Source organism: Rana temporaria, chromosome 1, assembly GCF_905171775.1.
Source record: "Rana temporaria chromosome 1, aRanTem1.1, whole genome shotgun sequence".
Lineage (NCBI taxonomy): Eukaryota > Metazoa > Chordata > Amphibia > Anura > Ranidae > Rana > Rana temporaria.
Genome location: NC_053489.1, coordinates 372,132,059 through 372,158,101, shown reverse-complemented (window position 1 = coordinate 372,158,101; position 26,043 = coordinate 372,132,059). Strand labels below are relative to the sequence as shown.

General features: G+C 45.9%; 1 protein-coding gene across 4 annotated transcripts in view; it reads left to right on the top strand.

Annotated features, from left to right (window-relative positions):
- The window catches only part of SIRT6 (sirtuin 6), a 327,940-nt gene that overhangs the window by 70,064 nt on the left and 231,833 nt on the right, over positions 1-26,043 (top strand). For 3 of the 4 annotated variants that reach the window (XM_040322509.1, XM_040322511.1, XM_040322508.1), the window contains exon 2: positions 14,621-14,748. The exons of the other annotated variant lie outside the window; for it this stretch is intronic. In XM_040322509.1, the coding sequence (XP_040178443.1) occupies positions 14,672-14,748 (77 nt within the window). In that variant the 5' untranslated portion in view covers positions 14,621-14,671. The remainder of the gene's footprint in view (positions 1-14,620; positions 14,749-26,043) is intronic. 4 annotated transcript variants of the gene reach the window in all.

The window sequence follows — 26,043 nt, the reverse complement described above, 5'->3', positions numbered from 1 at the left end:
GTGGCCACATTCGAGGCGGTACCATACGCCCAGAGCCACACTCGCATCCTACAGGCAGCCATCCTGTCAGCATGGAGCAGAAGGCCACAGGCCTTGGATATCCCGTTGCCGCTCTCATCAAGAGTCCGACAAAGTCTGTGTTGGTGGTTAGACCCTCAGAATCTACTGAAGGGGAGGTCTTTCAGCCCAGTGGCTTGGAAGATAGTGACCACAGACGCCAGCCTGACGGGCTGGGGAGCAATTTTGGATGGTTGCACTCGCCAAGGTACTTGGGCAAAGCCAGAGAAGCAGTTGCCCATCAACATCTTGGAGCTCAGAGCTGCTCGACTAGCCCTCAGGGCTTGGACGTCAAAATTGCAGGGGTTCCCGGTGAGAATTCAATCAGACAATGCCACGGCCGTGGCACACATAAATCACCAAGGGGGAACCAGGAGTCAAGCCGCTCAGAGAGAGGTGAGCTTGATTCTTCTATGGGCAGAGGCTCATGTGCCCTGCATATCGGCAATATTCATTCCAGGAGTGGACAACTTTCAGGCGGACTTCTTAAGCCGCCAGACTCTATGGCCGGGGGAATGGTCTCTGCATCCACTAGTCTTTCAAGCACTCTGCCAAAGATGGGGAGTGCCGGACGTGGATATCATGGCATCGAGACTCGACAAGAAACTAGACAGGTTCATGTCCCGCTCAAGGGATCCGATGGCCTGCGGAACCGATGCGTTGGTTTGCCCTTGGCATCAGTTCAAACTTCTTTATGCGTTTCCCCCGCTCCAGTTACTACCCCGCCTGCTGCGCAGGATCCGGGTGGAGCACATACCAGTCATCCTGGTAGCTCCAGCATGGCCCAGAAGGGCATGGTACTCACTAATCTTAAGGATGGTAGTGGGAGACCCTTGGACTCTTCCTCTACGGCCAGACCTGCTATCGCAAGGTCCGATCCTCCACCCTGCCTTACGGCATCTAAATTTGACGGCCTGGAAGCTGAATCCCTGATTCTCAGGGGTAGAGGTCTGTCTCAGAAAGTAATCTCTACCCTAATCAGAGCCAGGAAACCGGTCTCTAGGGTGATTTATTACAGGGTCTGGAAGGCCTATGTAGGCTGGTGTGAGTCCAAGCGATGGCTTTCTCGCAAATTTACCATCGATAGAGTATTAAGTTTTCTCCAGCTAGGAGTGGATAAAGGATTGGCATTAAGCACAATCAAAGGACAGATTTCTGCTCTGTCAGTGTGGTTTCAGCGGCCGCTGGCCACCCACTCGCTGGTTAAGACCTTCCTTCAAGGGGTCTTACGTATTAGACCTCCAGTTAAATCCCCGCTTTGTCCGTGGGATTTAAATCTTGTTCTGTCAAGTTTACAGAAACAACCGTTTGAGCCGTTGGCTGATATTCCTTTGGTTCTACTGACAAGGAAGTTAGTATTTTTGGTTGCCATAGTTTCCGCAAGAAGAGTTTCGGAGCTGGCAGCCTTATCCTGTAAGGAACCATATCTTGTTTTTCATAAGGACAGGGTCGTTCTCCGCCCTCATCCTTCCTTCCTTCCGAAGGTCATATCCAGTTTTCATTTGAACCAGGATTTGGTATTACCATCCTTCTTCCCTAAACCTACTTCCAGAAAGGAAGGGTTGCTGCATACCTTGGATATTGTCAGGGCCATGAAGGCCTATCTTAAAGCTACAAAGAAGATCCGGAAGACAGATGTGCTGTTCATTCTACCGGATGGGCCCAAGAAGGGGCAGGCAGCTGCAAAGTCCACCATTTCTAGGTGGATTAAGCAATTAATCACTCAGGCCTATGGCTTGAAAGGGTTGCCTCCTCCAGTATCATTAAAGGCTCATTCTACTAGAGCCATGGGCGCCTCCTGGGCAGCACACCACCAGATCTCTATGGCTCAAGTTTGCAAGGCGGCAACCTGGTCTTCTGTCCACACGTTTACAAAATTCTACAAGTTGGACGTAAGAAGGAATACTGATACTGCCTTCGGGCAGGCAGTGCTGCAGGCTGCAGTTTGAGACCCTCGGATTCCGGGGGCTCCTCTTGTTCGAGTTAAATTTAAAAATTTTATTTTTCTCAACTAAGTTGGATTTATTATGATTTGAGTATATCTCTAAATTAAATCCTTTTGTCTTGGAGATGTTCTCCCTCCCCTCATTGTAAGCATTGCTTTGGGACATCCCATATAGTAATGAATGCCGCTCTGTGTCCCGTGATGTACGATAAAGAAAAAGAGATTTTAATACAGCTTACCTGTAAAATCTTTTTCTTGGAGTACATCACGGGACACAGAGCTCCCACCCCTCTTTTTTGAGGACCATTTTGGGAGGCATACTGCTTGCTACAAAACTGAGGTACTCCTCCTATGGGAGGGGGTTATATAGGGAGGGGCATTTCCTGTTTGAGATTGCCAGTGTCTACACCTGAAGGTACTCCATATAACCCATATAGTAATGAATGCCGCTCTGTGTCCCGTGATGTACTCCAAGAAAAAGATTTTACAGGTAAGCTGTATTAAAAATCTCTTTTTTTGTATTCTGTGGACCCGTTCAAAATGCATAGGAGCTGTCTCCTCCCTTTTTAGAGCTGTATTGAATATCCCTCGCAGCACCTCCCCCAATTCTATATCTTTGACTTCTTCTGGGAGGCCTCTTATGCGCAAATTTTTTCTTCTGCTGCGGTTCTCTTGGTCCTCTAGTTTATAACGAACATTTCTTATTTCTGTCCAGTCCATGTCAGCCCTATCTCTTAATTCCGTTATTGCATTTCTATGCTCCTCCAGTTGTTCATCTATCCCTTCCACTCTCTGTAATACACTCTGTATATCTCTTCTTGTTGCTCCCATTTCCCCCTTGATGGTTCTTTCTAAGCGTAATATCATCATTTCTGTCATGTCCATCATATCCTGCCTAGTTGGTGGGGCTTGGGTGTCTTCAGGGGAGGTATCGGAGAACAAGCTGGGTTGTTGTTGTTGTTGACTCTCAGGGGTCTTTGGGTCTTTACTCTGGCCTTTTACTATTGGGGATTGATCCTTATTTTTCTCCTTCTTTTTCCCTGGGACCTCCCCCTCAGTCTGTCCTTTGCTCTTTATAGGTGTCCCAGATATACCATTATCGCTATCTCCTTTGGGACTATCCAGTGTCCGCTCCAGTCCTTCAGATATGACCTCATTGTGCTGCGGCCTGAGCCCCCTCCCTGCGTGTTTTTTGGGGCCTTCCCCCACCATCTTTGCCCTTTTGTCCAAGACCTGTATATAGGGATTTTAGTGACGTGTATTGATGGACTGTCTACCCCTCACAGGCTGACAGAGTGCGTGACAGAGTGCGTGACAGAGTGCGTATCTACTCCCCCCTCCTGAACACACCCTTCCGCCGGCTCCATATTTTTAGGCCTGCAGTTGGGACGGAAGAAAAAAATAAAAAATAAAAAATTTTCAATGTCCGTTTTTACCGTCCCTATAACCCAGCTTTCCTTTGTCAGCTGGAGCTGAGACTTCAAGATACTTGGATCAATATCTCATAGGAACATTTAGGTTAAATAGGCAACCTTCCTCTTGCATCACTCTATCTCTTCAGGAGCTGCTGTTTATCTCATACAGATTAGAGCCCTTATTTCAAAAACTATTTATAGTTTTAACAGTCCTATAGCCACTTCAGCTCAAACAGACAGATTCTCCTTTTTATTCCAACACTCCCTGGGGCTTATGTGCGCTTGAGAGCTCTTATATATGCGTTTCTATGAGGTTGTAGCCAGCATATTTCCTTTAGCAAGGTAACAGCAAGATATCAGTTGAGTAATGCAAAAGCCAGATGGCAGTCTTATTCACCTTACCATCTCCGCGCTCTCAACTTCTCACTCACCTCCCCTCTTGTTCCTAAGCAGTCCAAGGCGGGCAATGGGAGGGAGGACTTCGTCCGTTTTTGTGGAGACAGAAGGGGTTGAACGTGGTCCGCTCAACTTGGCCTAGCTGGCCATCTTCCGGGTCCCTGGGTTCCTCGCCTCCACAACGTCTCATCTGTAGTAGGGCCAAAATCAGCGTCGGCGTCCGAAGCGGCACCCAGCAGTACTCGCGTTCCCCAGCGGCTTCCTCCTCCTCCTCCTCCTCCTCCTCCTCCTCCTCCTCCTCCTCCTCCTCCTCCTCCTCCTCCTCCTCCTCCTCCTCCTCCTCCTCCTCCTCCTCCTCCTCCTCTTACGTCACTCCGCCTGGTATCCAATCACTGGAGACTCCAGACACCGCACACCAAAGGCACAGACACACCCCTCAGTGCAGCGGTCAATCTCCGGGGATTCCCCGGCCAAACTCTGACACTCCGCACGGAGGACGCCCGGGATATCCCTCAGCCGGACACACGGCACACAGGCACCCACGCCGCCAGCCTCGCCAGGTTGACCAGGTGGGTCAGTATAGATAGGGATTAGCGGTGGTTTGGGGTGATTTTAGCTTCAAAGTCCCCTTTGTCTTGATCACCTAGAGAGGAGCATGGAGCTGCTGCTGCCGCCCTGAATCCTTGCGGCGCCATGTTACTCCGCCCCCTCGTTGTCCTGATCAAATGTTTTAATTTAAAAGAAAAGTTAGACTGTTTTTGCAAATTGTCAAACGGAACTGTAATATATTATATGGTGGCCATACAACAATGTTTTCCTTCAAAAAGGAAAATATTTTAAGAACGCTTGTTCGTTTTTTTTTTTTTTTTTTTTTTTTTATTTAATTGTTGGTGGGGTCAAATGGACGTTCTTTTTTTCATCCACAGTGACGGGAAAATTTTAGAAATAGAAAACTTCTTGGTGACCGGAATTTTCAGATAGTGTATGTGGTTTTTGTTCAGAAATTACATTCATTTTAAAACTGAATGTTAAAAGCAAGTGAAAATTTCAAACCACATTATTTCATTCAGCGAATGTACAAAGATTTTTCGCATTAATATAACAGTAGTGACTATTTCGTTTTAACTCCATTGTTGCTGGCTGATTTAATAGATTTATGAAAATAGTACTCTCAAATGTCCCACTGAGGACTTCTTTCTGATGATGCAAACAAGTCCTGGCAAGGAAATCCAGGATCAGAATAAAAACTTACTGGGAACGTTATTCCTCCTCAGGGCAAAGTCTCCGGACTGACCTGGTGAAGCCCTGGCACCTCACATGCCCCTTTCTGGTGAAAGCTGACATTTGAGGTGTGTGTGTGTGTGTGTGTGGTTTTTAACCCCCCCCCCCCCCAAAAAAAAAATGGAAATCATGAAATTTGAAATTGGCGCCATAACTTCAAAATCAAAGCTGTGTGCACTGCCATTTTCAGGGTTCCCTGTCCTGTCCTAAAGAAACAGGCAAAATATTTTTGTTCACTGAACAAAAACACCAGTAAACAAGCTCAGAATGAACATGGCAGTACAATGGGGGAGCGGGAAGAAAGGATTTCTTCCCAGGCCAAGGAAAAACCTTAGTGACTCGTCCTGGTTGGTGGGGGGGGAGTTTAAGACTGAGATTTTCAGACAGAACTGTAATATATTATGTATGACAGACTCCCTTGACATAGGGCAACCTGCACCTGCTGTCACTTATACTGGCCACACACAAACTATGTCTTCCTTCAAAAAACCTTCTTAAAAAAAAAAAAAAGAATGTTCCTTTTGATTTTTCGAATCGTTAGTGAGGTCAAATTGACATTTTGTTTTCGACCACAGTGACTGGAAAATTTAGAAGGACTAAATGTTAAAAGCACGTGACAATTTTCCATCGGCACTCTTTTATCCACTTAAGACCCGGACCTTTAGGCAGCTAAAGGACCCGGCCAGTTTTTGCAATTCGGCACTGCGACGCTTTAACTGACAATTGCACGGTCGTGCGACGTGGCTCCCAAACAAAATTGGCGTCCTCTTTTCCCCACAAATAGAGCTTTCTTTTGGTGGAATTTGATCAACTGTGGTTTTTATTTTTTGCGCTATAAACAAAAATAGAGCGACAATATTTTTTACTTTTTTCTATAATGAATATCCCCCAAAAATATATAAAACCTTTTTTTTTTCCTCAGTTTAGGCTGATTCGTATTCTTCTTCTACCTATTTTTGGTAAAAAAAATCGCAATAAGCGTTTATCGATTTGGTTTGCGCAAAATTTATAGCGTTTACAAAAAAGAGGATAGTTTTATTGCATTTTTATAAATGTATTTATTTTTTACTACTAAATGGTGGCGATTTTTTTTTCGTGACTGCGACATTATGACGGACACTTTGGACAATTTTGACACATTTTTGGGACCATTGTCATTTTCACAGCAAACTGTTTACTGTGAAAATCACAATTGCAGTTTGGGAGATAACCCCTTTTAGCGCCCCCTTGTGGTTATGTGTGACCTCATTTGTGTTTCTAACTATAGGGGGTTGTGGCTGTAGGTGTGGCGTCATCGATTGTGTTTCCCTATAAAAGGGAACACACGATCGATGACAGCACCACAGTGAAGAACGGGGAAGCTGTGTTTACACACAGCTCTCTCAGTTCTTCAGCTCCGGGGACCGATCGCGGGACTCCAACGGCGATCGGGTCCGCAAGTCCCCCGGCGCTTCAGACCGGGTCACGTGCGCGACCCCACGGCTGGGCTTAAAGAGCCATGTATGTGGATGTGCCATTCTGCCGACGTATATCGGCGTGAAGGGGTCCTTAAGTGGTTATTCAGCGTCTGTACTAAGATATTTTGGATGAAAATCAATGTGTATGGCCAGCATAAGACTCGGTTCACGCGTTTGCTTTTGATCCGTTTCTGCAGTGCTTTTTGCTGTGTGACTTTTTTGTTTTTGCACACACGATTTTGCTTCAATTTGCACCTTTTTTTTTTTTTTTGGCCAATTTGTTGTTGGGCAGATTAAAAAACGCAAATCGCGTCAAGAATAAAAATGCACTACATGCTTTTCTGCAGCTTCTCTAATTGAAGTCTTTTGGGAAAAGTCCTTACCCCTTTCCAAATACGCACTTACGCAGTGGCCAAAAAAAACATACATCTTGATGTGTCTTCTAGGAAACCATGTTAAATTAACTGTAGTGCATTTCTGCAAAATGTACCATAAAAATGCATGGGTGAACCAGGCCTGAGACTTTTAGTAGCAGCACATGTATTTTTTGCATTTTTGTATTTATTTTTTTGTATCTGATGCCATAATGGGGTTAAAAATTACAATATCGTGCAAAAGCTCATTTATTTCACTAATGCAACTTAAAAGGTGAAACCAATTAATGAGACTCATTACTTGCAAAGCAAGATAGTTCAACCCGTGATTTGTCGTCATTGTGATGATTATGGCTTACAGCTCATGTAAACCCCACATCCACAATCTCAGAAAATTAGATACATGCAATCAATAAAACAAGGATTGTACATAGAACAATATCGGACCTCTGAAAAGTAGAAGCATGCATATGTACTCAGTACTTGGTTTGGGCCCCTTTTGCAGCAATTACTGCCTCAATGCGGTGTGGCATGGAATCTATCAGCCTGCGGCACTGCTGAGGTGTTATGGAAGACCAGGTTGCTTCAACATTGTTCAGTCTCATGTCTCATCTTTCTCTTGGCAATGCCCCATAGATTCTCTAATGGGGTTCAGGTCAGGCGAGTTTGCTGGTCAATCAAGCACATTAATCCCACGGTCATTGAACCAGGTTTTGGTGAAGTCGGCATCCCCATAGAGCTCATCTGCGGAAGGAAGCATGAAGTGCTCCAAAATCTCCTGGTAGACGGCTGCGTTGACCCCGGACTTAATGAAGCTCAGTGGACCAACATTAGCAGATGACATGGCTCCCCAAATCAACACAGACTGTGGAAACTTCACAACGGACTTCAAGCACCTTGCAGTGTGTGCCTCTCCATTCTTTCTCCATACTCTGGCTCCTTGGTTTCCAAATGAGATGCACAATTTCCTCTCATCAGAAAATAGGTTTAGACCACTGAGCAACAGACCAGGTCTGTTTTTCTTTAGCCCAGGTAAGACACTTCTGACATTGTTGTTCAGGAGTGGCTTGACATGAGGAATACAACATTTGAAGCCCATGTCCAGGATCTGTCTGTGTGTGGTGGCTCTTAATGCACTGACTGCAGCCTCAGGCCACTCCTTGTGAAAGTCCCCAACACTTTTGAATGGCCTTTTCCTGACCATCCTCTCCAGGCTGCGGTCATCCCTGCTGCTTGTGCACCTTTTTCTTCCACACTTTTCCCCTCCACATAACTTTCTATTAATGTGCTTTGATACAGCAGTTTGGGAACATTCAACTTCTTTTGCAACGACCTTTTTTGAGGTTTTCCCTCCTTATGGAGGGTGTCAATGATGGTTTTCTGCACAACTGTCAGGTCAGTCTTTCCCATGATTGTGATTCCTACTGAATAGACTGAGCCCAGGTTCACACTGGGTACGATTTCCTTCGATTTGAGATGCGATTTCACATGTGAAATCGCATCTCAAATCGGCGGCATTTGCCGGCAATTGTCGGCAATGACACTGTCCTAATCGGTGCGACGCCGCATCTGCGGCGCTGCACCGATTTCAAAAAGTAGCTCCTGTACTACTTTTTGCGATTTCGGGCCGCAATTTACATAGACATCTGTGCAGAAACCTGCACAGATGTCTCTTAAATCGCGGCCCGAAATTGGGACTGCCAGCGGGAGTGAAATCGTGCGAGTTCAGCTGAACTCGCATGGCTTCACTCCCGCAGCCCAGTGTGAACCAGGGCTGAGAGACCATTTAAAGGCTCAGGAACCCTTTGCAGGTGTTAACTAGCTGATTAGAGTGGGACGCTTTGTGCCTAGAATATTGCACCTTTTCACAATATTCGGAGATTGTGGATTTGGGGTTTTCATGAGCTGTAAGCCATAATCATCACAACTATGACAAATCGCAGCTTGAACTATGTCATGTATTTGTTTTACCTTTTAAGTTGCATTAGTGAAATTAACTTTTGCACGATATTCAAATTTCACCTGTATAAGGGGTTTAGTTATACTGTGAAACAGTGAACGTAAGGATCTAAATTATATCGCACACAAAATAATAAATGCACCCGGACCATTCATGAGGATTCAGTGATCAGGTAGGCGATTCATGTGTGATGTCCATATCATGTGAACTGGCTTGCTCTGAGAACAAGGACATGTTCTCTCCAGTATAAAAGACGCTACCCTGCCTGTGTGTGTGTGTGTGTGTGTGTGTGTGTGTGTTAGCTGGCCTTCCCCAGATAGGCAGTGCAGGATATATGGGCATTCCAACTATAAGTCTGACATGAAGTTATATGAAGGGTGTAAGGGAGATCTAAATCTTTTTTTTAAGTATTACTAGAATTTTTTTTTTTTTTTCCTTCTTTGATATGATCACTTTAAATATAATGCACAATATTGTTTAAAGGTTTACTTTAAATGTAATTTGTAATGCCTTATGTTGCCTCCAGTCTATCGGCCTCCACCTTCTCTGGGTTCAAATGCTGATCTTGCCTGCACAGTCTCTTTTTTTTTTTTTTTTTTTTTTTAAGTGATATTCATTTTTATTTAAGCGACAAAATTTCACATTTACCTGCTCTGTGTAATTGTTTTGCAAAAGAAGCCCTGATTCTCCTTCTGGGGTCCCCCACCGATGCTTCTGTCTTCTCCTGCCTTCAGAGTGCCCCAGTCGCAAGCTGCAAAGTATAGTATAGAGCAATGTTTCTCAACTCCAGTCACAAGACACAACAGGTCATGCTTTCCCTTTTTTTTTTTTTTTTTTGCACAGGTGATTTGATCAGTTTCACTGCCTTTAGTAATTGCCACAGCCGTTTTTATATGAGGGAAAGCTTGAAAACATGACCTGTTGGGGTGCCTTGAGGACTGGAGTTGAGAAACACTATAGTATAGAATGCCCCTATAGCAAGGTAAAAAAAACTACTGCGCTCCAAGCTGGCCTACAGGAAGTACCCGGAATCTAGAAGTATGCCATATGCGAACTGCTGGGGAGTGTCATACAATGTTAACGACACCTCCATTTCAGCTTGCATATCGCACTGCAAAATGACAGTTTGGACCAGGGCTGTGGAGTCGGAGTCGAGGAGTCGGGGGAAATTTTGGGTACCTGGAGTCGGCAAACAATGCACCGACTCCGACTCCTACTAAATTTAGATTTGGAATTAAAAAAAAAAAAAAAAAAGTTTTAAATGTCCCAATTCACAAAAAGTTATAATTAATGACTTCTCTACTGTAAGAATAAAGACCAATGCATGCAGTGCCTCACGTAACCGCAAAACGAACACGTTAAGTGACCGTGAAGAAGCATGCTTTTCATGTGCTTCACTATATGGCACGCAACGCACAATTAGGAGCTGCAATACTTCTACTTTCCATAGTGTTGTGTTCTGCTTTTACAGGGAACGCATGTTGGAGAACCAGTAAGTGTCCAAATAAAAAAATTCCAACAGGAGTTTTATAAAGCACTAAAAGAAGTTGAAAAGTATGATCGCTCATCAAAACTTACTGTTGAAGAAGCCATCCTTGTTTATCCAGAGATCGTTAGTGATGTGGCCAGAATAGTTACTGCAATGCCACCCACCCAAGTCAGTGTCTCAAGATTATTTTCAGCCCTAAAAATAATAAAGTCTGACTTAAGAGCCTCTATGAAAGAGGATCTGGCAGAGGCAATTCTCTTCCTTAGAACTCTACATTGAATTGATTTGCATTTGCTAAGCCTATAACTACATTTCAAGATTAATATAAACCATTTCTAGGTTTTACACATTTTGGTTCATTATAGATAAGCTTTGTTTTTGTTCTAAAACAACCAAATAATGTGGTTTTGTATTTTTGAACTGGTAAAGATCCTGTTCCTGATGTTTATGCCTGCTGCTACTATCCAGCCACTTGATTGTTTTCATTGTGTTTACTGTTTTGCACAGTTTAAGCAAAAGACAGACTGTTGGCTTCCCAGCCAGTAGTCCTGTGGTAGGTTGCGTTTCTTTCCCTCAAGGAATGTATAAAATACATTCGCATATTAATACAGAGGAGTCGGAAGTACATAAAACTGAGGAGTCGGAACATTTATCTACCGACTCCACAGCCCTGGTTTGGACATGAATCGGATTGCGTAGGTGTGAACACCCATGCGATCCGATTCTGGTGCGGACCAAACAAAGGGTCCTGTGCGTGTTTGGTCCGAATGTGATTTCAGCCATACAGTTTGGACGAAATCGCATGTGATCTGAACAGCAATGCTGTGCGACTCGCATGTAATGTCTGGATAGGCACCAGTGTGAACTGGGCCCAAGTCCCTACAAATGTCACCTGCCTTTTTTTTTTTTTTTTTTCACAATGATGGGGGGTGGGGAAAGGGGGTCAGTGGACAGTATTAGTGGTCTTGGGGCTTTGGAATGTGTTCGTATGGGTGGATTTTTTATAATATAATTTTTTTTTTTTAATCGTCCCTGTTGGGGGCTTTGGTGACTCGCCAGGGGTCAAATCCGAGACCCCTGACAATGTCCCCTTTGAGACAGAGGACACAGATTCCCCCAGTCCCTTTCTCTGCATTGAGAATGAATGGAGGGGAGACAGCAGCTCCTTTCTATTCATAAACTGAAGCAGAGTAACATTACAGGTTACTCTGCTCAGTTGTCACAGGGCACAGAGCGATCAGTAACAAGCGCTCTGTGTCCCATTCAGACAAGAAAGGGGCTGATAATTTGGCCCCTTTTTTCCGCTCTCTATCCTGACAGATTCCCCCCCAGCCCGAAGGAGAGAAGTGGGAAGCAGGCGGCTGTGGGGGACGAGGGGGGGAGGTTTTGGACTGGGAAGACACAGCGGGCGGTTGAGGAGGGAGCCAGAAAAGAAGGGGGCGCTGGAGGAGGCAGACACTGAGCACAGTCGGGGATGATCGGTGCAGCAGGGGCAGCTATGAACGCTGTGATCCCCCCCCCCCCCCCATACATAACTTTTCAGGTGAAAGCTGCGGGAGGAAGAGGAGAAGCGGCTGATGAAAACCATGAATTGCGCGGTCGTGCGACGTGGCTCCCGAACAAAATTGACGTCCCCTTTTTTTTTTTTTTTGCGCTATAAACAAAAAAGAGCGACAATTTTGAAAAAACACAGTATTTTTTTACTTTTTTGCTATAATTATCCCAGTTTTATTTTTCTTATTTTTTTTTTCTCCGTTTAGGCTGATGCGTATTCTTCTACATTTTGGTAAAAAAAAATCGCAATAAGCGTATAGTGATTGATTTGCACAAAGGTTATAGCGTCTACAAAATAGGGGACAGAATTATGACTTTTTTATTTATTTTTTTACTAGTAATGGCGGTGTTCTGCCATACTCATTTGCTCTTTGTAGTGGTTTTGCCATCGTGCATGATTTTGGCCCCTCCCTCCTGCCAAGTGCCCCCATAGCAAGCAGCTATGGGGGCACCCAAGCAGGATCTTTACTGAGCCACAGCTCTGTGTGTCCATTCACATCCAGAGCTGTGGCTCAGCCCCTCGCCGTTTTTCCTCATTGGCTTTGGTTGACAGGATTGGGAGCTAATGGCTCCCGCTGCTGTCTCAGCCAATGAGCAGTGAGAGTCCCGGAGGGACGAGGCTCTTGTACACATCATTGGACTGAGATGGGGAGATTTTTTTTTTTTTTTTTCTTCCCCAGCCTTTTTTTTTTTTTTTTTCAGTTTTTAGAACCATTTTAACCCCTTTGCACCGACCAAACCCATGCATACATACATTGGGGACTCTCGGAAGTGTGTTTTTTTTTTTTTTTTTTTTTTTTCTGCGAGGCGCATACCAGGCTCTCATACCAACGATTGGCATCCAGGACTCACGGTTTCAAGTCACCTGATCACTGTGATAGCCTCTGATTTGGCTATCGCAGTGATTAGCCACTGTGTGCCCCCCTGTGTTTTGCTTTCTCTTCTAAATGAAGAGTAGAGTAGGATGCATTGTAGGAGTAAACCGCCCAGGTCAAATCTACCCTTTTTCCCTCCCTGAGACTCAAGTCTGTGTACGTCCATGAAAAATCTGCCAAAAGGATTCATCTGTAAATCCAATTCTGCTGGGGCTGGCTTCTTCTCTGTGGAGAAAAAGGATGGTACGCTCTGGCCCTGCAGTGATTATAGGGGTCTCAATGCCATCACTATTAAAGAGGAAGTAAACCCTCTCTTTAAAAAAAAAAAAAACTAGCCTAAAAAACAAAATACTAGCTCATTATGAACATCTTACCTGAGAATGAAGCCCCCGCAGCGGTCTTCGGACACCTCCTCTGTCGCCGCCATGATACTTGATACTGTGACTGGCTGGAGCAGTGATGATGTCACTCCCGTGCGGGTGATGGCATGATCGCCTTCACTAGCGACAAGCTCAGTGCACCGGTTTCTACAGCGTGCATGCGCCGTAGACATCGGTGCTGTATTTCTTGCAAATATCTCCTTAACCGTGTAGGTTAAGCAGATATATTTCTTGCACCTACAGGTAAGCTTAAACTAGGCTTACCTGTAGGTCAAAGTGGTCTGTAAGGGTTTACAACCACTTTAGGAATCTACCTGCTACTCCTGATTTTTTTTTTTTTTTTTACTTTTTGATAGGCTGCAATATGCTTGAATTGAAAAGTTAGACCTTCGTGGAGCATACAATCCAATTGGGATTCAAGGGGGTGATGAATGGAAAACCACTTGACACGAGCATTATGAATATCTTATAATGCCCCAGCCATCTTCCAGAACTTTAATGACGGTTTTTTCAGATCTTTTTTACATTTGTGTCGTCATGTATCAGGATGACCTACTCATCGTCGGCAAATACTGTATGTATTGGCGTATAACGCTCACTTTTTTACCCTAAAAATGGAGGGTAAACTGTGTCTGTCTGCGTGTTATACACAGGGGGCCGTGGAAAGTTTTTTTTTTATTTTTTATTTATTTTTTTTTTTTTTTTCTGAAACTTCCATCTTAAAGTTGGCGTGCGTGTTAAACGCAGATAAATACAGTATGTACAATACTTCTACATCTTCAGGACTGCCAACTCCTATGCAAAGTAAGATAAGTGCCTCCTTTTGTCTCTTCACACTGGTTGAGAGATTCATGAAGGAATGGGCTGTTGTGAAGGCATCAACACTTTTATCTATGCATTGGTCTTGTGGGTAGGAGATTACCCACAAGTAGGGGAGCTACCACACATATGCTGCCATATTGGCGCATATATTATTGAAATGCATATTTGAAACCCATACACTAAAGTTAATTAAGGGCACCTTTGGTGGGGTTTGGAAAACTGCCCAAATCACTTTCTCCACACCAGGAAGAAAGCCTTGCATTACGGTGTTGAGTTACAGACAGAAGAACAGGAAGTGAGGATTTCTCAGAAGAAATAAGGACATTTAAAAGCAAAATCGAAGGATGAGGTAAGTGAAGGAGGTCTGCACTAAGGTAAAGGAAGCTATTTAGGAAAAAAAAAAAAAAATCCTTTACAACCCCTTTTTAAAGTCTTAGTTGCTATAGTAGCTGGAAGTGGTTTTATAATCCCTTTCTACCTTCTACCATTTATGAACCGTGCTGGTAGACTAGTAGTTGGGGTGCAGTAGCACTTTGCAGACAGATGTGGGCAAGCCAAAAAATTAAATGCAGCCATATAACTTTTTTTTTTTTTTTTTTTTTTTTTTTTTTGTAGATTATTGATCCACCGGATCAATTGCGAAGGAAGGTGCAGGAGCTCGCCAAAATGATACAAGGTGCCTCCTATGTGGTATTTCATACCGGAGCGGGAATCAGTACTTCTTGTGGGATCCCTGATTTTAGGTTTGTGCCTATTTTTATTTATTTATTTATTTTTATATATATATATATATATATATATATATATATATATGTGTGTATATGTATAATGTGTGTGTGTGCGTGCGCATTTCTCGTGATCATTTACTCAAAGGTTGTATTGTAGGATATGTAGTCAAGAATGTTCTCTTAAAGTGTTGAGAAGAAGAAAGAGTTGGCGCTGGTCCTATGGAGACAAATGCTCCATAAAAGAGGCTCCTAGTGCAGGGTTTGACAAATTTGCTTGGAATCTAGGAGCCAGCTAGAAAAGTTAGCCAGAAAACAGGCCCCGTCCCGACGAGCTTGCGCGCAGAAGCGAACGCATACGTGAGTAGCGCCCGCATATGTAAACGGTATTCAAACCACACATGTGAGGTATCGCCGCGATCGTTGGAGCGAGAGCCCTAGACCTCCTCTGTAACTCAAAACATGCAACCTGTAGATTTTTTTAAACGTAGCCTATGGATATTTCTTTATCGTACATCACGGGACACAGAGCTGCTTAGTAATAACTATGTGGGTTATATATCCTACCTTCAGGTGCTGGACACTGGTGTAATCAACCAAACAGGAAGTCCCCTCCCTATATAACCCCTCCCATACTGGGAGTACCTCGGTTTTTTCATCAGTGTCTAAGGTGTTGGTCACGAATGAACATGTGCTCTGAGGAGCTCCACTGGAGGGATCCATGCTGGATTTAAGCCTCCATAAAATCCGGATCCGTCCAAGGTGCTTCATAGCCAAAGTGGACGGTACCCGGGCCTCGGTACAAAGAACGAGGTTTTGCCTATAATGCTTCTCTCTGAGAGCTGGACCCTGGGTTCCAGAACATTGGTCGATACCAAAGACCAAATGTTTTTCTGTTGCCAGGGTGCTATATAGGTCCAGGGGAGAGGTGACCTGCTATGGACCCCAGTCCCTGAAGGTCTGAGACTAAACCCACGGTGAGGGGTGAAGGCTGGGCCTCTTGCTTTGCAACACCCTGCAGGTGGACAGGTAAGTGGAGGGTCTGCGGGACTTGGTCCGTCAGCAGGTTCTCCATTAAGGGGACTATGGGTAAGCCTATATTATGCTGCTATGCATGGGCATATCCACCACTATGTCTGTTGAGACAGGATGGTTTGTTTTGTAACCCATACTTTTCCCCTGCCTGGCTCTAGTGGTCTGTTGGGCTAACAGGTACAAGGTGCATTATGGAGGTGAAGCAGTAAAGCTTACTGACCTGAGGACTTTGGTCGGCCTGGGTGTTCCTCGGGTCCCCCCTGCAGCGTGGTCTCCATCCCTGGCTGCAGCTCCCCCTCAGCAGCCCGCCGCGGACCACGCGGTCACGCGCGCACATACACGTGTGTTATATAGGCGTGGAGCGGCGGGGCTGAGCCAGGCAGCGTGCGGCGTCTCCAACAATAGAGGCACAACAGCGCTGGTGGAGGAGACACAGAGCGCGTGGTTCCAGAGGCTGTCAGCGCCTTTGACTCCTTAGGAGTTTTTCAGGTTTGGTGGACCCAGGTACCCTAAATGCAACCTGTTCGGGGGCTGAGAGCCCAAGTCTGGACACATTATTTGGAGTACCTGCCTTTAGCCTCCTCCCCCAAAAACAGGTCTCACTAGTTCCAGTTTTCTGGTGGAAGCTTCAGCCCATAGGCAGCTCCACAAGTATTCCTAAGTAGTTGTTTTCACTACATAAGGGAAGACTTTATTGTGGCCTAAGATTCCTGTCGATCTGTATTGAATACAGAGGAAGTACCTCGGGGCACCAGGGGTCTCCCCGTAAAGGGGGGTTCAGGGGTAGGAAGGGGTATCGCCACCTGAATCTGGTGGTTCTTTATCATACTTGCATGATACTATCCTCCCCTGTAGAGACATAAAACGGCTCACAGAATGAGCTATCAGCCCTGTCAGGCGTTGAGCCTCCCCCAACATTGCAGCACTCTGCATATGTTTTGTTGCAGCATTTATGGGTCTATAAGAGGTTAACTGCTATATTCACAGCATCCTCACAAGCAGAAGACAGGGTGTGTCCCTTTCCCTGCTCTAATTCCTCAAACCAGGGGATTGGAAGACCTGAGGATGAGCCTAGGTTCACACTGCTGCGAATTCAAAATCGCGGTAAAATGCGCGATTTTACGGCTACTATTTTGCCGCGATTTTGGCCGCAATTTAATGTAAATCGCAAAAGTAGTACAGGAACTACTTTTTGAAATCGCAGATGCGGCGTCGCACTGATTAGGACAGTGCCATTGCCGACAATTGCCGCCGATTTGAGATGCGATTTGACATGTCAAATCGCATCTCAAATCGTTCCAAATCGTACCCAGTGTGAACCAGGGCTGAAGGTTCACTGTCAGAGAACAGATAACAGGTGTCAGCCTAAATGAGGAGAAAACTATCAGAAGCCACAAGCTCTGGTTGCACCTGCAGTCTTTTCAGAGATTCAAGTTGCATATAACTTCCCTCAGCCTAGAGAGCCTCTGTCTCTATAAAGTCCTCATCCGGGTGTTGGCTTCAGGCTAACCAAATGCACAACTGGGGGGTGCACAGTTGCTGCTGGGCACATGGCTAACGTTGCACGTTGCAGGTTGCGGAGTCACACATCTGCAGAGCATAACTGCCTCTTTACCAGTCCGCATGTTTGCATGAAATGCATGTGGGGTAAAGACAGGTAACAAAGCATTATTTATTGTTGATTACATAAATATACATGTTTTTTTGTTTGTATGATTTTACATGGTCACATAAGGGCGTTTAATCACAGCAAAGTGCCTAAAATCGCATAAAATGCTTAAAGTGCATAAAGATGCAGGATCTCACATGGTTACCTGATAACACGAGTCCTCGATTATCCAAGGATGTTTGGTCACACAGAGAGGCTTGTTTCCACAGAAATGCCTAAAATCGCATAAAGATGCTGGAGTGCATAAAGATGCGGGATCACACATGGTTATCTGATCGCCCGAGTCCTGGATTACTCAGGCAGGTTTGGTCACACAGAGAGCCGCAGAAATGCTAAAATCGCATTAAAATGCTTAATTGCATAAAGATGCTGGATCGTACAGGGGTGCTCGATCATACAAGAGTGCTTAAGATGCATAGATGTTGGATCGCATGAAAATTGCTGAATCGCATAAGTATGCATGTTTGCCTAAATTTTGCGTTATGAGGCATGATAATTAGGTTTCCTTAATTATACAGGATTCCTTGGCCTTGCATAGGAATTCGGGTCTGCAGGGGTGCATGTTGTGCAATGCTGCATAACACGTTCATAGCGCATACTTGGTTGCAAGATGCTTATTCATAGCTCACATGCTATATGTATACGTGTATGCAGCACGCCCCCTTTTATGTTTTTTGCCGAAAACATATTTGCATGATTCATATTTCCATGTACACACGCTGCCATAGAGGCATGTGGCCTTTGAAAGCTGGCCACATGCACATATGAGGAGCCATTTGCAGGTGTGTTTATTTACGAGGGGCTAGGGCCCGCCTCTACCCAAGGGCCCAGGGTATAGCAGTAATGGCATACCGAGGCAAGCTCCTGCTGACAGATCAGTCAGTAGCATGGCTGGGCCTTGGAGTCCAGCATGGTTAAATATCTGGAACTCCTGGTTTAGGATCCCAGTCTAGTGGGAATATGCTGGCTTCATTCAGAGACCGTTCCCTATGCTCAGTTTTAATCAAGGCTGATATAGACATTTTGCGGTCGGCCTGGAACAAGTGGATCCTAACCTAGCATTATCCTAGGAGTCTGGTCCCAGGGATATGCTGGATTTTCAGTTGAGGGGGTTTGACTGAATGATTGACAGAAGGGAAGATCCTTCATACCCTTTACCTGGGAGCAGGTTGCGAGGGCTGGCCTCTAAGGATAGAATCCAGGCCTGGAAGAGACCACGGCACAGGGAAGGTGGTCATGCTCCAATGGAGCTTTATCTGTCAGCCTTCTAGAGCTGCGGATGGAGCATCTGGCTTAAGGGCCTGAATGTTTAAAGGGTTGCTCTGTCTGAATACAATCTGACAGTGCCTCTGTGGTGGTTTTTCTTTATTTACCAGAGAGGAGCTTGGGCCTGGCCTATTGTCAATCGTCAATTCATGGAATACTAGATTGGCAGGCGATTCGCTTGAGCTGTCTACGATTAGGTCCAGGGGATTAACCTCTACACCCCAACTTGTTTCTGACCAAATGTCACAGAAACGGTACCCTGTTCTTAGGGGGTATTGGTCCAGGTTCAGCAAAAAATTGAACAACTTTGTGGCAAGGACAAAGGATCCACCAACATGCGGAACAGATGTGTTGGTGATCCTGGGGGACCAGTCATCGCTGGTTAGGTGTTTTCTCCCCCCAAGGCCTCAACTTTCGTGGCGTCCATGCTACACCAGAAGAACGGAAGCTGACCTAACTGCTCCGGCATAGCCCATGCGACCTAACTGTGCAGGCACAGCAAGAAGTGATCGTATAGGAACCAGGGCTCCTTACGGCTTGTCCAGGCCTGCTTCGCAGGGTTACATCCTGTCTTGCATACATGGGTATTAATTGTCTGGCTGTTATAGCCCGCATTCTGGAGGATCTGGGTTTCAGAATCAGCGGCAATTACCTTGATTCATACAGGAGAGCTGGCCTCCAGGACCAGATATCCTAGGATCTGGAAGGCCCATGTTCCTGGTATGAAACCAAGGGGTGGCATCCTTGGTAGTATGTCTCAAGTAAGAGTCTTGCCTTCCTACATTGGTAAGGAGATGGAGCTAGCCTTAAGTTCCATCAATGATCCAATCTCTGCCTTGTCAATATTTTCAAGGGTCGCTTGTGTCACACTCTTGATCCGGGCCGTTATACAAGGGGTGACGGGTATAAGTCCGCCAGTTAGGTCACCCTTAGGCTCTAAAGATTGGATCTTGGTGTGTCAGCTTACAGGGTCGGCACCTTGGGCTGATGCGCCATACTCCCGTCATTCTTCTAAAGAAGGAATTGGTGTTCTTGTTTGCAGTTGCATCTGCAAGAAAGTATTGGCAACTATCTCTTAATTTCAATAGTTTTTATTTAGGTCATAACAGAAATCTTAACACATTTCAGACATTTGAACAATCCACATCACAGTGAGGTAGGCATCGAGTAGCACAACAAAATAAACGTAACCTCAGTGCTGACTAATGGGGTAAAAAATCCATCAATAGGGAACAATGCTGTAGCAATAATGAAAAATGGACTGCAAATATTCAAACCCCTGGTGCCCAGTGCTCATTGCGAGGGTGAAAACCTGACTCGTCTCTAATAAATGTCTGGTAACAGTGGTCGACAGTCGATCAACATAACCTATAAATGTAAGTTTAAGTGAAACTGGAGAGATAGATGGAGGTAGAAAGAAAAGAAAGAAAGAATAGAAAGAAGGGTGGGGAAGGGTTGATAAGGAAAAGTAAGGTGAGATAGAAGAAGAAGAGGAGGAGAAAGAAGAAGAAGAAGATGGAGCCATAGCAGGACCAGCAAATCTAATATGATAGTCTAACCATGCAGTCTAACATTGCAGTCTTACAATGCAGTCGGAGGCCGTCACTGAAAACACAGACATTAGGAATGATACCATCTGTTCCAAAGTTCCCAATATTTACGGATGCCAGATCTACTGCCTAAGCCAATGTCAAACATTTGTTCGTAGGTACCGTGGGTGTGGGTTGTTTGTATTGTTTCGGTCAGGCTCGGAGGCAACGGGTCCTTCCAGTGCCGGACCAAAACCAACCTGGCTGCTAATAGTATGTGGGATAGTAGGATTCGTGAGTTGTAGGGTACCGAGTCCATTCCCAGGGAGAGCAATGCCATCCCTGGTTCCTGGTCCAGAGGCAGGCCTAACACTCGAATGATCAACTTAAACACCTGGTTCCAGTACTGAGTGATTTTGGGGCACGCCCACAGCAGATGGTGCAGTGTGCCAGTGTTCCCGCACAATCTCCAGCATAGGGGGGAAGCCCCAGGGGCAAATTTCGATATACGGTAGGGAGTGAGGTACCAACGAAGTAGGAACTTTTGATACAGCTCCCACAGATTGGTACTCCTAGTGGATGAGTATGTGACCCTGAGAGCCGTTTCCCATTGTTCTTCCAAATATACCTTATCGAAATCCCTTTCCCATGCTCTCATAGGGAGAGACTTCTGAAACACACATTTATCTTGTAGTATGGAGTAGAATAGTGAGATGCCCCTTGCTTTTGGTGACTTGGAGAGATAGTATTGGCGGACCTGCCACGGAAGTGAAATAGAAGTTTCTTTGAAACCTTTCAGGAAATGACAAATCTGCAGGTACGTGTAATGGTCAGTCAGAGGTAGGGCTAGTTCTAGTTGAAGGGCTCTGAAGGTCTTGAGGGCGGGCCCTACGTATAGATCTGCTACCGTCAGCCTACCCCCTGGATCCCATTTGGCAAGTGAGATATTAGGGATGAACAGTGATAAAGCTGATAGAGGGATCATTAGAGGTAAGGATCTTTGTTCAGGGGATGGGTGTAGCGCTAGGGACTTCCAAGCCGCAATAGATCCTTGGATCGTTGGGCTCATCGCGGAAGACGGGTGGGGCAGGAAGACGCTAGATAGTAAGTAGTCATAAAGATCTTCCCCGGGGACCTGGTGTCTTTCCAGTACTGACCAAAGACTAGGATTTGAGGAGGGGAACCATCCCTTCAGCTGGGCAAGGATAGAAGCTAGATGGTAATCTTTAATGTGCGTGTGGCCTATCCCCCCTACTGATCTATGTTTTATTAACCTGCTAAATGCGCATCGAGCCCGCTTGCCCCCCCATAAGAACTTATTGATCAGGGATTGTAAAGAGGAGAAAAAGGAGGCAGGGACCGGGATGGGCAGAGTCCTGAAGATGTAAATGAGTTGGGGAAGGATCTGCATCTTGAAAGCCGCAAGGCGGCCCGACCAGGAGAGTTCAAACTTCGCCAGATTGTTTAATTTAGATGGAATTGACTGTAGCAGGGGGTAATAGTTTTCTTTAGCTAGCTCAGAAGGCTTAGGGGTAAGAATTATACCGAGATAAGAAATCCCAGTGTCTTTCCAAACATACGGGAATCTTTCAGTTAAGGACTGTTTGAGCGCAGGTGGAACACCCATTCCCAAAACGTAGGATTTAGCATCATTGACCTTATAGTAGGACACCGAGGAGAATAGATTTAACGTCTCTTGGACTGAGTTTAAGGAGGATTCTACTTCTGTGAGCATGAGGATGATGTCATCCGCGAAAAGGCTTATAGTGTGTGTCGAGTCCTTGCTCCTGAACCCCCTGATCTTGGGATGCGAGCGAATGTACGAGGCCAGAGGTTCCATGAGCAAGTTAAAAATGAGTGGGGAGAGGGGGCACCCCTGGCGTGTCCCATTGGTAATATTAAAGGGGGAAGATAGCATGCCGGATATATACACCTGAGCTGAGGGGCTAGTGTAAAGCGCCATTATCGCAGAGTGGATCTCGCCCGTAAAACCAAACTTGGTAAGGACCTTCTCTAAGTAGACCCAGTGAATTCTATCAAACGCCTTCACTGCATCCAAAGCTAGGAGCAGAGAAGGCGTTTTGGTCACATTTGCTGCATGAATGATATTGATTAAACGTCTTGTCGCGTCTGCCGTCTGCCTACCCTTTGTGAACCCTGATTGATCCATATGGATCAGAGTCGGTAGTATATCAACCAACCTATTTGCGATGAGTCTGGCATAGAGCTTCAGATCGTTATTTAGCAAAGAGATCGGTCTGAAGTTCTGTGGCGTAATTGGATCTTTCCCAGGTTTTGGAAGTGCCACAATTAGAGCGCGTAGCATCTCATTGGGGAAGGAAGAGGAGGAGGCAGCATTGTTATAAACATCAGATAGAAAGGGAGCGAGATCAAGTTTGAAGGTTTTAAAAGTATTCCCCTGTGAACCCATCAGGACCGGGAGATTTATTGATAGGCAAGGAGTCAATCGCTTTAATAATGTCCGGGACCGAGAAGGGTGTATTAAGTTCATCCAGCTGGGCTGGCGTAACTCGGGGGAGACTGACCTTGACCAGGAAGGTGGATATCATGGACTCGGTGGGCTGAATCGTGGTTTGATCCTCCCTTCAAATTGTAAAGAGAATTATAGTAACAGCTAAATGCATCCGCAATAGCTTGTGGGTGATATAATTTTTCTTTCGTGGTAGGATGTAAAATGTAGGGAATTTTAGTTTTGTATCTGATGCCCCTAAGGCGGTTAGCTAAAAGCTTCCCAGCTTTGTTACCGCTGGCATAATATGACATCTTAAGACGCCTAGTTGCTAAGTCGAAATCGTCGAGTAGTACTATTCGCAAATCATATCGGAGTTGCGATAATTGAGCCGATAATAATTGAGAGGTATCATTTTTGTTTTGGACTTCTAAGGTGTGAATTTTGGTGACCAGGTCATGTATTTGCTGTCTCCTCCTTCTCCTGACCCCAGCTCCCATTTTAATAAGAACCCCCCTCATATATGCCTTATGGGCATTCCAAAGAGTCATAGGATTGGCAACAGAATTGACATTGCTAGAGAAAAAATTGGACAATTCCACCTGCAGCTGAGCCTTGGTAGTGCCACCCTGGATCAGCCTCGCGTTGGACCGCCAGACGAAGCATGAGTTCACGCCTGGCGAGTCAGCAACCAATAGCGTCACCGAGGCATGATCTGACCAAGTGATGTCATTGATTTTGGATGCAGTGATTTTGGGCAATAACCATTTGTCCGTAACGAAAAGATCCAGTCTTGTATAAATTCGGTGGCTTGATGAAAAAAAAGAAAAGTCCCTTTCTGATCCATTGAGACACCTCCAAGCATCGTAAAGTTCCTGAGCATGTAGGAGTGGTTGTAGCGAATGGCGATGCCGGGTTGTACAGGACGTCGAGTCCATTAGTGGGTCAGGGGGAAGATTGAAATCTCCGCAGAGAAGGAGATAGCCCTTTTGAACTTTTTTAGCTTTCTTAAGGACTTGGTGAAGGAATCGGATCTGATGGTTATTGGGCGCATAGACATTGACTATGGTATATGTAGTAGAGGCAATATCACATATTAAAATGTGGTACCGACCTAGGGGGTCGGCTAGTTCGCTGTGTTTAGAGAATGCCACTGTGTCTCTTATTGCAGTAAGTACACCACCCTTTTTAGCCGATGAGCTCGCTGTGAAAACATGTGGAAACTTAGGGGTGGGTACATGAGGGCATTTTCTGTTTGTGAAAGTGGGTCTCTTGTGCACATAGTACATCTCCCTTGTGGTGGATAGCCTCATTCCACATAGATTTCCTCTTCACCGGGTGATTTAAACCTTTAGTGTTGATCGTCAAGAATGTGACAGGCATAGGTATTTGTGAGCAAAAAGCGGTGCAGAATGAAAGGTGGGTACATCACTTACAGTTTGCGAAGATTGTATGTGGTGAAGAGGATCCTCTAACAATTGGCACGGTCTCGAAGGTGGCGGGTCTTCGACTGTTTGAAGCGACGTGGCGGCTCCAGCTACGAAGAAGTGGCTCCAGGTGAAGAAATGAAGAAGAAGAAAAAGTTGAAGCAAAACAAACTAAAAAGATTGCAAAGGGGTAGGGTAGGTCATAATGACCTGGGTGTAGCGTGTACAAACGCTAACTCAGAGTGGGGGAAAAGAAAGTCTAGCTCAATAATTTACTCCTTAAACAGGGGTACAGCTGCGGATTAAATAGTGTAGTTGCACTGTTCAGCGGGCATTTTAGCGGTGGGAACGGGCGTTTTTCGGGTTAACAAGTTGCCAGTCGTTGCCTACCCGTGACGGGTCTCCCTTGGTTGAGCCTCTTGTGTCCTCCTCGGGGATGATGAGCCAAGATTTAAGTAGATCCAAACCCTTGGAGAGAGAGTCAACAACGAAGTCCTTTCCCTTATTAGTAATGATAAGTTTAGTAGGGAAGCCCCACTTGTAAGCAATGTTGTGGTTGCGCAGGGCTTTTGAGATGGTATTCAAGTTGCGCCTCTTCTGCAGTGTGTACTGTGACAAGTCTGCAAAAAACTGCAGATCCCTATGTTGTTCAGGAACAAGATCCTTGTTGCGGGCTGCTCTCATCAAGCGCTCCTTAACATGGTAGAAGTGGAGGCGTAGAATGACATCGCGGGGCACATTGTCAGGTAGATGGGTAGGCTTAGGCAGTCTATGGATCCTGTCCATGGTGACATCTAATACCGATACGCCAGGCAGAATGGAGGTTATTATGTCAGTGACATGATCTAGCAAGTCTGGTTGTTGAACTGTTTCGGGGATCCCCCGTATTTTAAGGTTGTTCCTCCTTGCGCGGTCCTCAATGTCTGCGATCTTGGCCCTCACCGCTTCCATCTCCTCATCCCTGGCATCGTGGGCATCTACCAAGTTATTGATAGTGTCAGCGTACTCCCCCATTTTTGTTTCCACGTGATCCACCCTGGCAGACACATTATGCAGTTCCTTACCAAGCCCGCGCATGCAGGACATCATATCACCATGCAGCGAGGTTCTAAGGGACACCAACATGTCCTTCAGTGTGGTGTCAAGCACAGGCTGATTCGTGGTGGGAAAGCGGTCGATGGAATCAGGGAGTTTCCTGGTGTCATCCCCAGAGTCCAAACCTGCACTAACCTCTGAAGTAGCAACCGTGCCATCTAGCTTAGGCCGTGTCTTCTCTGGGCTCCCTGATGCTCTCCTGGATGGACAGTGGGGCAGTAACGCCAGGAAGGTGAATTTTGATCGCCGCTGGTCAGGCTATGAGTAGATGCTGTATCCCTGTTATTGCCGGAGCTTCGCTCTCATGCGGCCATTCCGGTCTCCCCCCCCCCCCCCCCCCCTTTCGGGGTATTAAGTCAGCATGACAGAATGTCCCCGGGGAGGAATGGAAGTGCAGGTCAGAGGGAGAGAGAGAGGAGAGGCCTCTGGGGTGTGCCAAGATGGCCGCCAGAACTCACCCAAGCCTGTAGACACCTTCAGGGGGCCGAAAGAGGTCAAACTGCGGGCTCCGGATGGCAGGCTGGGTGTCTCCGACGTGGTTGAGGGTGACTGCCTGTCGAGGGGTCCGGGATTGAGGGCAGAAACAGCTCCCCCTTAATGGTCCGGAGTCGCAAGATGGCCGCCGTGAGTAGGCCCAAGCCGCGGGCTAAATTTGCGGACGTCCGGAGGGTCCCCGATCGCTGCTCCAGCGAATTGTCCCAAAGTATCCCTCCTCTTGGGGCACAGCTGCGGGCGGGTCCCGAGGTGGTCGCCGCTCTTCCCAATGCCGCGGTCGCAGCACCGGAGCCCGGAGAGCCCCAGGCACCACAGGCCTCAAGATGG